We start from the raw sequence: 15,292 nt of genomic DNA, 5'->3' as shown, positions 1-15,292 counted from the left end.
AACTAACAAAAAAACCCAACATAAAAATGAATGCAGCCTGGCTACACAGAGAAATAAGATATGAGAACTGCCTCTAGTGCACAGAACAGGAATAAACACACAAATAAGGGGTATATTAAGGAAAGTTTAGTTCCTTGCTAGTGACAGCTTTCCTAATCTCCCATGAAAAGCAGAAGTTTCAGTGCTCTGAAAAGTCACACTAACCTGAGCTAAAGGAATGAATGCAGCACCCATAGCTCAGCAGAAAAATGCAGCCAGTGACTGAATGGGCGTTCTTAACCTGTACTGTGATCACATCCAAAATGCAGCAAAGAATCAGCACAACCCACACAAAGATAATATTTCAAAGTGATGCTGCCCCCAGGGTCTCTTTATTCACAATAGCTCAGACTATTCTACATTGACTTCTGAGTGCTGATAAATAAAGTGGGTAAGTAACAGGCATGAGAATAAGCAGAGGGATGGTACAATCTGAGGGGCAGAACTGGGGACAAAGAGAGACATGATGGAAAGGAGACAGCAGCACGCAGAGCTGTCTTCCACCAAAAACCATTTTTAAAAGAAATAATGTTTCAGTTGTACCTTCTCTGTCCCACACTGCATAAGGCATGCAAGGTATCATTTCAACCCCCAAATGGTGCAGGTCATTGCCAAAGCCTGTTTAATCAGTGCCATTTCCAAATTCAAGCAGATATGGCCCAACTTTTGTATGTGCACCTATATGCACTTTTATACTGGTTGGTGTAATCCAAATCAAACAATTTCCTTGCAACACAAGGATGCCTTTTACCTATAGTTCTAAGTACCTTTCCACACCTTCCTTACTCCCAAAATGCCATTGCTTTTGACCACTAAAGTAAACCCAAAAATTACTAAGTCATGTAAGAGAAGTTTCTTAAGAAGGATAGGAAAAAAAGCCTCAGAGCTGGGCAACCAAGCAACACAAACCACCAACCTTTCCATAACAAACCCTTTAGAAAAACCTCGTGAAAATATACTGTAATTCCCATTAAGATTATGGATTTCTAGTGAGCCAACAGTCTGCCTCTGGATTAGAGAAACAATTTTAACAGGATCGAAAGGTCTGTTGCTATTCCATCAATGTCCTGCTGCCACCTCCTGGAAAACTCCCGAATTTCACACGAGCTTTTAGCAGAGGCTGGACCTGCATGAAGTTGCAAACCAACTCCATCCACCCAGTCCCTGTCTTAGTAAAAGTAACACCCCAAAGCTGATGCTGCCTAAAGAACTTGTGCTGCTGGGGGACTTTTTTCTGATTTTTTTAAAATTTTCAGTATTGGTATTATGTTGTAAAGCAACTCTCTTCCCCTGGAACATAGGCAAGGTAAAAATGCATTGGGAATGACTCTCAGATAACCTTTTAGAATCTGCAGAGGGGTAAAACCTACCTGGCAGTTTTAGCTAGAAAGGGATCAAGACAGCACCTGCCAGCAGTTCTCCATCTCATCTTCATCCTGACTGTCAAACATTTCTTTCATTCCAAGCTTCCCATTCATATGGGGAGAGCAGATTACAGAAACATTAACAACTGCATTTGGTCACTTCCAATGTTCTCAAATATGAGGCAAAATATAACAGCAGAAACCTTGAACAGCTTATCAAGGGTACCAATTACTGCAATCAAGCTCACTCCAGATAGAAAAGCTGTAGCATTGAATGATACTGAGATTATTTTATTTCATGTGAAAGTTGGGCACATAAACTAGATATTAAATAGTTATTTAAAGTCCACTGTTAATAAAACTCTTTCTAATACTGCAATCTAGAGGATATATAGATTGATAAATCAGACTCCTATTTTAGAGTTTCAATTTACAGCTCAGTGGGACAGTTTTCCTTTTTCCTTGACACCTTCCTTAGGTCACTCTATCACAGTAATTTGGAAGCCAAGAAAGCAATGCTTAAGCAATGTTTCTGGCTTCTACTATTTCAAGCTTATTTCCCTCAGCTAGGGCTTAATTCTGACCACAAGGTTTAAAAGCATGGCTACATGCAGCTTCTGTTTTGAATTTCCTAAGATAACATTGATACAGAAGATGTCCAGGAAAGCATTACTGTTCAGAGACAGAAACACTTTGGGAGCTTAGGGGGGGGTGAGCATTTGGCATTCTCTAGATCCTCTCAGATTCTGCTTGACCTTACTAAAATTTAGATACCTTGAAGCCAAGACAAAAATAAATAAATAGGGCTGCTTGGCTACTTTCTCTTACTATTTCATTTCTAGGAGCTTTAGTGAATTAATTCTTCATTTTAATATGAATAACCAGAAAGTGCTCAGTTAATATCGAGAAGGTATCTCCAAGGGACAGCTAACTGGACACTTTCAAGATTTTAGCTTGTTGTAACATTAATAGCAGTGGCTGGAAATTAATAAAACATATTTCTTGTCCAGTGTTGGATTGTCTGTCTCTATATGTCATATTAAAAATTTACAAAGCACACTAAAGGGAAAACAGGCTTGTTTCACTAGATTACTAAAAACTACACTCTCTGTTTTGGTGTTGCTTTGTGACTCTGGACCGTTTTTATGGATGGGAAGAGATGGCTTCATAGAATATTCACTTTAATAAAATGAGACAAATACACTAAGAAAGTAAAATTCACTATTTCTTATGAAAACTAAGTTTCTCCATGGTTATGATGAACTTTCTGCATTTCACCAGTTGCTAAATAATATTTGTTATCTGACTTATCCCCTCTGTATCTAGGTGGTATTTCTGCTTCATCCTTTAGTCTGGACTGTTTTTTCTGCATTTTCCCCATCTATCTGTGTCTCTTTCCTCAGCAGATAATAAAAAGCTTCCTGCTGTTCCACCACCTCCACTCAAACAGCCAATCTGCATGCACAACACTGTCCTCTGGCTCTTTTCTTTGCTGGTGAGCAATGATGGAAGAGAAAAGGCAAAAGCAGGAGGCGGACAGGTCATGACTCCCATAAGAATCTACTTTTTATTTCCAGGTCAGTGACCAGATTCCTTCTCAGCCTTTATTAGCCCAACTCACCCTCCATCCCACTAGCAAGCTATGCTGGGAGCCTTGCAGCATCTCAGATCTGAGGCACAGCACTCTACCCACAGCAACAGCCCACTGTGCTTTTCCCATTCCTATTTTCCCAATGAAAATATTCCCAGCTCTGCTAAACTCCATCACCCCTCCAGACAGCCACAACCACCACCATCCACCCCTTCCTTCCCATCTCAATTCCCTCTTTCCCCCAGAACTCCACAGGCTCCCTCTCACTGTCAATTTATTACCAATATATAGTTCAATACTCTCTATTTTACCATAACAGTCACAACAGAAAAGGACTTTTTCTTTCACCCCAGTATCTTTTTTTTTGTTCCCCAGGGATTAAACACCAGCAGCAAAACAATTCACTCCAGAGGGAGAAAAGGAGAGACCACGTGAGCAAAGGTAGACACAAAGCTCTGCCTAATGAGGGTGGCATGATTAACTCAGCTTGTAAGAGTCAACTCACTTGCTGCTTAATAACTCATTTGTGACATTATTATGTGATAAATACTCATTATTTTTATGCCACTGTTTTGAGGGAAAACGAGGCAAGGCAGCAGGCAGTGCCAATTTTGGGGAGCGAGGCTCAGCTGCAGGGAAGCTGCTGTGGATGACTAAACCTCACACTATTTGTTACTCAACTTTCTCATCCTGGTGATTCAACTCCAAGCTGCCTCAGGACAAAGGTGTTTCATTACTGGCAGTTTTCATGAGGCATCACATTCAGCTGCTACTTTGTATGGAAAAGAGTAACAACAAAAATAAAAACAAACCACTGCATCAGCAGCTATGTATTATGAAAACCTATAAAATAAAAATACATAGGAATACAGAAGGGATTGGAGGTTTTTTATCATCTTTAAACTTACAGATAAAAAGTCAAAAGCAATGTATGTGACTTAAAGCCGTAAATGTTTGAAGGCTTGAGATTATCTGCATATATTACTTTTAAAAAGTGGAATTTAAAGTTATATATTATATAAAAATAAATATATATTTAATTTTTTCCCCTTCCAAGAAGGCCATGAGGGCTTGCCCTTTCTATGTGGTTATGATCTGTAGTAGGTGCATCCACAGAGTCCAGTTGCTCAGGCTGTATCTCACCACTGCTCTTAAGGAACAAATCACTGATTGTGCCATCACCACAGCCTGTTAATGCCACTCCACTTCCAGGATGATCCATAAGCTGACAAACCCAGAGACAGACACAAGGGGTCCATATGGCTCAGATACACAAAGCATCAGAAAGATCATTTCAGCTTCCTTGGGACTGAACACCTCATGATTGATTTGATAAGAACAGCGCTAGAATAGAGGATGCTGTTCTTCAAGAGCACTGATCAGAACATGAAGAACATCTACTGATTTCCTCTCCAGCACCACTTTAAAAGATTAGGATGATCCCTTTCTAAAGCTTCAGGTGGCCTTGGAAGATAATAAAGCAATGAGAATTTCTGACTGTACCACCTGAGGCATAATAATCATCACCCACATGAATACCACTTAAATCAACAAAATTCAGTCAGCTCTTGAAATAAAGTTTCATTGTGGCTGGATGCAGGAGAGCTGTAAACTCATCTGGATTAGCTGACAGTGAAGTCCGTGCACAAAGAGGACTGTTTCATAAAGTTTAGCAGATTCTGTTAAAGCCTATATTAAATTTAGTCTTTAATGCAATTGGTTAACTTGCTTTAGAATTCTGAAACAAGCTTCCCTAGGATTTAAATTCAGGGATCTGCCTTCCTCTAATAATACCCCCTAACAGAGAAGAGAACCCTGTAGTGAGTGCATTTCATTTTATAATGAGTCCTTATAATGCCCTATTTTCATAATGCTTATTCATTCTTTGAACAATTCCTAGGCAATGCTGGGGAGAAATAGTTATTAAAATATAAAGCTAAGCTATGATGTCATTCACAGAGTATGAATCAGAAATAAACAGATATTAAGAACAAAAGAATAAAAAAAAATAATTACAAAAGATAACCAGAAGTATTTTATATCTAACCAGTGCTGGAAAGCCCTGCAGTGCAAACGGGGACAGAAAGGTGTCAGATGATGTCCTGGGTTGGCTATATGATGCTTTTATCCCCTGGGTTGGCTACATGATGCTTTTATCCCCAATTGTCTGTTCTGTTTATGCTGAATAATAGGTTTTGCACCTTTAAGACTTGTTCCAGAAAGTGAAGGGGGAGAGAAGCACACAGTATGTTTGCAGACACTGCACTCACTCCTCCACATTACTACTCCTAAACTGTTGTTGTCTGCAGATAGACAGACAGCAAAACAGAACTCTCCTTTATTTTAATTAGTTTGAACTAGCTAAACCAAAAAAGTTCCCTAAACTATAGATTTTTTTTCCTTTTTCTTTAAACCTATTTAAACCTACTCTAAACTAAACACCCAAAAAACCATCAACAACTCGCAGCTGTAGCCCACCAAGCCAGGCGTGAGCCACAACATTTCCAATGCAAAAAAAAAACTAATAAAAGACTAAGTAAGCCAAACTACAACCCAAAAAAGAGACTTTTCTGAGATGAAAAAAGAGTTTTCATCTCTTTTAAAACAACAAGTTTTATTATTGAATTATTTAATAAACAATTTTTTCAATTTTCTCAAAAAAGTTTTTTTCCCAAACCAATTAAGAAAAAAACCAATTAAACCTACTTTTCTAAAAAAACACCCTTTAAAGGGTCTCTCCCAAATTTACTCTAAACAAAAAAAAAAATATATGAGTATAAAGATTTTTCTCTGTGGGGAACTCCCAAATTTACCCTAAACCAAATTTACCCTAAAGCAAAACAAATACAGATGAGTATAAAGATTTTTCTCGCGGGGAACTCACCTCCATGTTCCAGAAAGACACGGACACATCTCTCCTTGCCCCTCGCTGCAGAGAAGTGAAGCAAGGTCCAGCCGTTGGCGTCGCGGCCGTTGGGGGAATATCCCTGCTCCAGCATCTTGCGCACGGTGTGAACATCGCCGGCGGCCACGGCAGCCTGGATCTGCAACTCTTCCTGCAGCTCAGGGTTCCTCCTGCAGTGGTGGTGTAACATCCTAGCTGAGTCTGGCCTTTACAGGAGCTTCATGAGCTCACACGAGTCACCTTCAGTCAATGGGAAGCAGGAATAAATTAGGATTGGGATCACAAATGGGGGATGTAGGAAAGAAAGCATCGCGTTCCGTTAATCCTAAGACTGCTCTCTGTATGCTGGGAAAAGTGATGTTACACAGAGGATAAACCCCAAATGATCTCACTCTTATTAGCAAAATCATAGTACATGGTGACATCACTGAACTGCAAAAGAAAAGGACACTTGCACATTATAAATAGTAAATGTTTTCTTCAGAAGTGACAGCATCAAACAGCAGCTCACAATTAAAGCAACCGAGCAATGAGCAAAATAAAAAAACCTCCAGAACTCACCATTCATTTCAAAATCACACTGTGGTTAATATCACTACCTCCAGAGACACTGGTTAAATGGATTATCCAAACTATGGAAGGGATGATACAAACAGTTGCAGGGAACACCACTGCATTGCTACAGTGACTGAACTATGATACTCTTTCTTTTTCTAGAAATGCACCCCTTGTAAGCTTCAGTGAAAATATCTTACCAATAGAATCCTGTGACCTACTGCATATGAGTATTAGTAACACTAATGTTCAAACTGAAAACTTTAATTATCTTTTTTTCCTTTTTCACCCTTTTTTTTAATTAGAGCCTACTGTTTGTATTCTGGCTTGAGCACTTCTTAATTAGTACACACAGGCTGCAAAGAACTTCTACGTTCCAAAAATCAAATACAAGGATAATATTATATGAGAGCTGAAAATACATTTAAGTGCAGTTACCACAGTCCTGTCAAACACCATGAGAACATATATCAGAATAAGTCCATTTATAATTACCTTGATACAGTACATGAGAGCTGGGCCAAAAGGTTATCTAAAATAGCCACTGTAAAAGAGCCTAGAAAGAAGCACACCTTGGGTAAGAGAGAAATACTGTGTACTCCATGCCCTGCTTGAAAAGCACCACCTGCAGTTCTACTTGGGGGCAAGAAAATGAACAGGTATTTAGGGATTGTTCCCCAGTACACAAAGTTAAGTGACTGCATTTTCACATACATTGTGCATTATATCCCATAGTCCTAAAACAGAAAGGAATATCAGAAGAAAGAATAAAAGCAGGGTATGAGAAAGGTAATGCTGAGCAACAGGAGCCTCAGAAAATACTCAAACGTGGATGGATATCAACACAGACCTAGAAGATTAAAAACAGGAATGTATTTAAACTCCTGCAAAGTTAATCAACATTCAAGTACAAAGAAAAGTTCTACTAATGAAAATTAATTTCAAACAAAACTTAAAATTTACAGGATTTTTTTTGTTTATTAGGGTGTCAACACACAACATCACCTAAACCTTCTTTCAGGTATCAAAAAGACTTCCAGATCCTCATGATCCACAGGTCATTCAAAAGAAATTGCAATCACCTCCCCATATCCCACTGGACACTTGTTTTCCTGTGATGCAGGTATGCCCACAGACAAGTGAAAAGGAAAAGCATCAATCGCTGCCAACTTTGCAGACAAAGGCACAGTGTGTATTTGCTCTTCTACAACCTTCTCATGCCCATGGTATGGAAGTTATTTATCTGCTTTTTGGAGAGATATAAACTTATAATTAACAGGTGCTCCAGTGACCCCACTTACCCTGCAAATATGGAAATTACATACAGCAAATGCCTGTCTCTGACATTTATAAATGCTTCAGCTTACCATGTATGGCAACAACCACTACTTCAGCATAGGGTTATTAAAGAAGACTTTTTAGCTCCATATGTTATACATGGCTTAGAAACTGGATTTGTTTTGTTTTACAGTGTGAACTTCATTATCTGAGGCTGGGAGGAAAGGGGATTTACAAAGCAGCAACTGCCAACTCAATAGGTCAGCTTTTGCAGCATATTCCAAAAATCAAACTTGGTTAATCTGATGACAATGGAAGTATTTCTACGGACTCTAATAAGCTTTTGCTAAGCTCTTTTCTAAACTCCAATTAGCACTTCAGAACATGCTCACCTATAAGACAGGGAGCTTGACTTCACTCTGCATCACACCACTAACAGCACTGGTAATGAAATTCCAGCTGCAAGAGCAAGATCTTCTTTGGATTTGCAGGTGAAAACTGAAAGAATCTAACTGATGATGATGACTCATGCAAAACCCTTAAAAAATTGTAATTCAGACCATGTCTCTTTTAGCCCTAGTTTCTGAATACCTACAAAAGCAAGACACGAAAACTTTTTTTTCAAACTGAGAATACCTGATCAAAACTTAATGTAAACAAAGTTTATGATGCCATTTTTACAGTCCTTTCTTGTAAAGGACCAATATTGCAAGCCCTCAAGTGATCCTGAAGATTAAGGTCAGGCCAGTTGCTCAAAATGCTACAGAAAGAGATGGGATGACTAAAGAGATGAAATGGGATTTCTCATTTGAAGGGCCAGCAGTATTCCTTCTCCCTGCAACTCTCTGTGAAGACAGTTGGTTGAGGAAAAGCAGAGCTCTCTCTCTCACACTTCTCAGCTGGTGGGTATATTTGTAATGCAGCATTATAAAAAATTGGCATTGGCTCCATATGTTGCATGTGACTAGCAGAGCTTATTCAAATGAGCTGGTACTAAAGTACATAAGTACTAAAACATACAAAGCAGAAGACAAAGTCAGGCAGCTCCTTTTATCACTTGCACAGTTTCTGTAAATATCCACTCTTCCATCTCACCCCTATAGCAAGCAATGAAATTCAAATGACAAGAATACTTAACCATAACATTAAAGGTTTCAGGATAGTTTTAGGTACACACCAGCTTTGAAAACATTTATACTTCTGCTCCATAGATCACTTAAAACTCCTGTTTGCAAAGCCCCATTTAAGACATCAATCTTTGGAGAAGAGAGGGAAGACTACTGGAAGTAGCCCTTTGGCATTTAATATTTAATGCTTTGCAACTGTAATCAATCTCTTTCAGAACTCAGCATGCATTTGGGTTGTTACATATTGGCTTTCTGCATGCAAGTAAAAAAACAAAAGGAAGCACAGGGGGGAAAAATATACCTATATATTCTTGGTTATAATGATTTTAGAGAGCCATGAAAATGGAGGACAGCAACAGTTACTTAATTGATTTTGCAAGTACAACAGGATAAACTCAATGTGGTCCTGAATTACCTTATAAGAGGTTGTTACTTTTTGATGGATGTCCCACTCTTCATTGTCTTCACTGCTCATAATCTTCTGTGCCCATGCGTGTCAAACAACCTGCTACCCCTTAAAAAAAATGGTATTTCTTGTTAGTTGTAAAGAATAAAAGCCAGAGGGTTACTCACTTTTACTTTGTTTGTGTGTGAGAAAGCTACATTTTCATGCAGCTATGTCAGAAAAGACCCAAAGTGTGTTTCCTATCATTATCAGAGTCCTCCAGAGGCTGGGGTGGGCAGAGTTTGCTTCTGCCACATGAGGAAAAGGCTACAGGGAATATTTTATGGAAGACATGAGAAATGAGGGATGTGCTTCCTCTCTGGAGTATACCTTGAAGAAATGGTCTACACCCTTCTCTAATAATTACATTTATCTGCCCCTCCTGTAGGGAACAAGAATGGATACAAAGGTTACAGCAGGTATTTCTGCCTCACTGCTCAACACCTCCCCGTGGGAGTCAGATGCCAGGAAAAACATACAGGATCCATTTAGTTCTCCCCAAACTACTTTTGCGGGTTTTTTATTTGTTTGTGGGTTTTTTTATTGTTATTTTTGTATGGGGTTTGTTTTGTTGTTTTTTTTTTTAATCTCCATCCCATCTCCGCTTCCCTAAGTAAAGAATAAAACCTGAGCCCACAGACCATTGAGCTGTGTCCTTCAGGTGGATTTGCAGAGCCACCAGCCTGTCTCCTGTCCCTCATGTGACAGTTCAAGCTGACACACGCTGCGTTTCACAAACAGGTAAAGCCACCTCCACAACACAAGAAAACCACCAGCTCAAAAATCTTCACCCTTTTCTTCATATAGAAAAACCAGCCTTTTAGAATCAAGGTTTACCAAAATCCAGTTACAACCCCTGTGCAGACTCCTCCTTCAGAGGAGCCCCTCCTTATCCCCCCTCTCACCTGCAGTTAATGGGATCAGTCCCAGACCATTCCTCCTGTACTCATCACTGTTATTTCACTAATTCTTTCTACACCTTTATCTGACCTTTCATTTCCCTTGGCTGCAAATTTTTAGTGAAAGGCCCCCTTATCTCATCTGAGCACTGCAATCATGTAATAAACAATAAAACCATTAAATACTTAATTGTACAGCTGATCACACAAACCCAACTGTGACTCGTTTCTTCTGCAAACGAGTTGCACCAGAGCAGTTCCCTGAACTGTGCAGCTCTCTTAAATTAAGTTGAAATTTCTGCCACTTAATGCAACACAAAATCATCCTTTCGCAATGATAGCTCAAAGAGGAGGATGAAAAAAAGCCCTTTTTATCCCTCTTATGCACATTTTCCAAGAGCTTTGCTTCCCAAGATAAAACATACAAGGTCTTCAGATATGCTTACAGCCCTGCACAAAACTGCACTGCCATGACCTAATTTGATCACATTTCTAGCCTTGTTTTTTTGCATAGATGATCAGTCGTTCACCTTTTTTTTTTTAATTTTTGCATGATTTTCACTTTAAAACCCACACATTTTTTATTAGCTGATGCAAATTAGAATTGCACTGACTTCACAGACTACAGACAAGGTAACAGATTGCTCCACTAAAAAAGTAACAAGCTTTTTCCCCCCAAAGGAAAATTAGCTGCATATGGCAAGAGTAAGATCTGCAACTTTAATAAAAATAAGTCATATTTAGTAAGAGTAAAGCTCCCTCACTCAATGACTTAACAAAGTTTGATTAAAACACTAATAATTATAGTAGAGGCAGCACTAAATAAAAATAATAAGACAAACATCCTCATTATCTATTGATAATGTCTCATGTTGTCAAAGAGATCTTAGACTTTGCCATATCAATGTGTCACTTCTTTAAAGTCACTGCAAACATCATGAGGAAAATTAATTCCAACATATGTATACACTTACTTTAAAGAAAATTAAAGGTTGGTACAAAAAGCAAGACCTCAAAATTTAGTATTTTGCTCATTCACACAGCCTGACAGAAAGAGCTGATCCCTAAACTCTGAGATTACACACCCAAGAGCAGAATAAGGACCATAAGTTACTGATGTCAGCCTAACTCTGTACAACAAGGGAAGTGTACCATTACACACGACATTTAGTATCTGGCATAGACCTCATCAGTGTAGGTCTGAGTTGCCTGTGGTTGAAGTATTCAGAGACATTTACATCAAATAAACAACAGAAAAAAGGAAAGCCCTGTGGAATAAGGATAATCACATCAGCCTTCATTAGTCTCACAACTCACTTCTCCTACCCATTTCAAAACTTGAACAAGCTAAATGTGTTCTCACTCACATGGCATTTTAAAAATGGTCACTATATTTTTGACAAACTAAACACAACCATCATTTCAGCTGTCACTCACACTCCTATTCCAGGAGCTCTTCAGACAAGAGTAGGGCAAACAATTGTGTTGTCATTTGCATTCTCACATCACAATCGTGAAGTCTGCAAGTAACATGTGAAATATCACAATTTCACAGAGCCTTATAATTCCAAATACATTTTCTGTTGAAAGTTCCAAGCCACAGCCCAGACACCAAGCGAGGTATCCCTGTGGCTGGGATGAAAATCACCAAGCAACACATGGGAGCTGCTGGGCCTGAAAGCAATGAGTTAACACTGCATGAATCCAAAACATCACAGAGGAACTGCTGCTTCAAAGGGAAGAAGCCCTCACTCCTCACAAGGTGTCATTAAAAGTTACACATTTCTTGTGAGAGCTCCTGTAAGGCCAGCTCATAGCTCGGACATACAAAATTTAAAATAACCAAAAAAGTTAATTTACAAGTGCCCCACCAACTTAGGCGCTCCTAGAACTAGAGGTGGTGTTGTTACACACTAATAAGCAGCTGTTGTGTTGTTACATTCTGCAGGTGGGTGAAACTGAAGCACAGAGGTATCATTTTACTACAATTATCCATCTCACTGAGAGGTTGTGAGCTCTGACTTTGGGCCTGATGGAGAATCAGAGACATCACCCAGCTCAAGCAACTTCAGGTCTGCAAACCTGAGGGAAACTTCACCTTCAGCAAGCACAGCAATCACTCAGCATCCTCAGCACTCCCACCATAAACTGGCAACCTGAAGCACAAGCAGAGCCCTGAGAATAAAATCCTGCAATTCCTTCTGAAGGCAGGACCTCCATGCTGCTGCTGAAGCAAGGCCTTCCAGCTCCTTTTCCAGTAGAGAATGCTGCATCAGGTTCACACAGCCAGAACCTCCTCCCTCAAGATGTGCACTGACAAACTGCAGGGAGCTTGCGCTCTGCAGCATGCTTGGAGATCCTCATGTACCAAGCAAAAAATACCAATTCTCCTCCAACTTCCAGCAGTGCTATCACTTTAAGTTTTAAACAGCAAAAGTCAGATGGAAGCTTAGCCTTATGAGTAATTAATTTGTAGCAAGTGTTAATTGCTAAGATCTATGTATTTTCATGTGATTTACCACCATTAGAGCACCCAAACACCAACACTGCAAGGAATGACAGAAGCAGGAACCAATGGTGAGTTCAAACCACATTAAAGGAGTCACTTCAGCCCTAATTCTCACAGCACAGCTGATAAACCAACTGAGTGCTGCTTACACAGTTTGTCATTCAACAATCTCCAGAAATACATCTTATATATATTTCTATTTAATACAGGCTAAAAGAATCCAAGTGGAGAAAACTTGTTGAATGTCTTTAGTGGACAAAGCAAGATTTTCCCTGTGATAATATCATTCTGTAAGCATTGCTGGAACAAAACAAAACCATCCCTCAGACAGCACATTTCCTTTAAGGGTTGAGAATTCCCAATGAGGAAAAACAAACCCAAAATGAACATATAGCCTGAAGACTAAAGCTTTCTCTAAGGGCTGCTATACTTGCAACATGCTGCATTTCTTCCAGGGATCAAGAGCAGGACTTCAGCATATCAGTGATCTCTGTGCCTTGTTTCAGCCATGTGCAAATTTCTGCCAGAAGTTAATTCCCTGATTCCTATGAACTCAATTCCAGTCTCTGCATCTGAATCAAACTTTGCTGCACTGGCATTTCACACTAGGAAGGAACTTCACAAATCAAATGAAAACTTAGGTCTCCTGTTGTGAATAAATCCCAAAGATCCCATGAATTGTTGGCACCACGAGGTGTTCTGTCAGAGCAGCAACAGCCCTGATGTGAGAGGCACCGGCTGGGTTGGGAAAAGGGAGTTAAAATAAACTAAATTCAGATGAAACAGCTGTGCAATAACTGCACTGGTAACTTTGTACTGATGCACATCTGCCTCACCTATTAGCAGGAAAATCCCTCCTGGAATCACACCGGCCATGTCCACATGTTCTGCCATTACTCCTGAGTTATCAAAATAACATGGAAAATTTCTTCCCTGCACTTCCAAAGCGTGCCTCAGGATTTGTTGCACTTGTGCTACAGAGGGATTTTCTATTCAATGTTTAACACAGAGCAACCACTTTTTGTCTTAATCTAAAGACATCTGTATAGGAAAAATGATCCAGCCTTGACCAAGGCTGCTGGCAACAAACACTGCTGTTTCTCCTGCAGGCTAATGCTCAAAAACAACTGATTGCCAACAATGAACAACGTTTTGGTACAGTCAGTGACATCTCTGAAAACACGACACAGACCACAGGGACCTCCAGGGAGGGCATCTTAGCCAAAGAACCAAGCTCACCTACATTTGAAACAGATTAAAATGGTTTCAAGACAGACCCTGCGTTAGAAGAAGGCGCAGAGTCTCCATCCTTTGGAGCACACTGACAGCAGGATGCAGAAAAAGTCTGACTGACATCATTCACCCCCCACTCTCTCTCCTAGGATCCAGTTCTTCATCTCACCACGTAGAACACGCAATTCTCCCTACGAACAGCTCTCCCCCTGAAACAGAACCTCCCTCCTACCAGCAGCACTGGTTTTCATGACTCCTTTCACTTTTTCCCCTTAAGCACCCAACAGCATCATCTTCTTATATGATCTCAGCCCAAAAAGTAAGTACTTGTAAGCAGACACCATCCAATTAAATTAATTTCAATTTTTGCAGCTCCGTTACAACACACACACAATAAAGTGACCCACACAGGAGTGAGGTATGACTAAAGCAATGTAATGCAGTTACCATGACCTAGCCCAATAAAGATTTTAGAATTGAAACAGAAACAGAAGCAGTGACGAACCCATAAATTTATGGAAAGACTTAAAGAAAAGATCCTTTTAACGACTTAGAACAAAGTATTTTTAAGTGACACCCCTGAGATAAAGACACAAAAACCCCATTAAGCAGCAATTCATAATCAAAACAACATTCGCAGAATAATTTTGGAAAATTATAAAGTGTTACGAGAGGAACTGTACTTTAAATGGGATTCAGAGCTTTCAAACGTTAAAAAAGGCCAACAGAAAGTAGGTTTTAAAAGAACAAAGAAATCTAATGCTACCTATTCAAATCCATAAAAACACAAGAGGCCCCAATCCCAGCCAAACCATGTGTCTAGGATGACTCTGAGAGTCTAAATGAATCATCACCTTTCTGGGGGTTTTTTGAGTGCTGTTTTCTCTCTTCTGTGTTATTTTGTTCTTTGGAGTCACTATTTTTAATTCTCCTTTAAGGCAGCTTAAACCTAAAAAAAAAATAAAAGTAGAACTGAGCCACACAATGACATAAAAGAGAGAAATGAAGAACAGAATTGGTTAATACAAAAGCAATAGCTGGGCAAAATAGGAAGAGCCTTCACAAATTTGGAAGGAAAGGGGTTATTCATCAAAATCGGGATCTCTCCTGGAAAAGGAGGACACTCTCCCAGGATACTGAGGAGTTGAAGGGATAATAACGGCAGGACCACTGCCCTGTCAAGGCAGCTCCTCCAGGGAATGGAAGTAAAGATAAGTGCTAAAGAATGGGACAGGAAGTAACCCAGAAAGCTGAGCTGCTGGGAAACCAAACCTCTCCCTCGCAGGAGTTCACGCTCCAGGAGCCGTCAGCGGCGCGCACACACACACACACACACACACACAAAAA

The 15,292-nt window shown here is 39.7% G+C and overlaps 1 protein-coding gene across 1 annotated transcript in view; it reads right to left on the bottom strand.

Annotated features, from left to right (window-relative positions):
- The window catches only part of ASB7 (ankyrin repeat and SOCS box containing 7), a 29,622-nt gene extending 14,766 nt beyond the window's left edge, over window positions 1-14,856 (bottom strand). The window contains exons 1-3 of the mRNA XM_005424227.2: window positions 14,800-14,856; window positions 9,275-9,373; window positions 5,879-6,139 (exon numbers count right to left, since the gene is read on the bottom strand). Of these exons, the coding sequence (XP_005424284.1) occupies window positions 5,879-6,089 (211 nt within the window). The 5' untranslated portion in view covers window positions 6,090-6,139; window positions 9,275-9,373; window positions 14,800-14,856. The remainder of the gene's footprint in view (window positions 1-5,878; window positions 6,140-9,274; window positions 9,374-14,799) is intronic.
- Between the last annotated feature and the right edge of the window lie 436 nt (window positions 14,857-15,292).

The sequence above is a fragment of the Geospiza fortis genome, unplaced genomic scaffold (assembly GCF_000277835.1).
Source record: "Geospiza fortis unplaced genomic scaffold, GeoFor_1.0 scaffold2, whole genome shotgun sequence".
Lineage (NCBI taxonomy): Eukaryota > Metazoa > Chordata > Aves > Passeriformes > Thraupidae > Geospiza > Geospiza fortis.
This window is presented reverse-complemented; position numbering and strand designations above follow the sequence as displayed.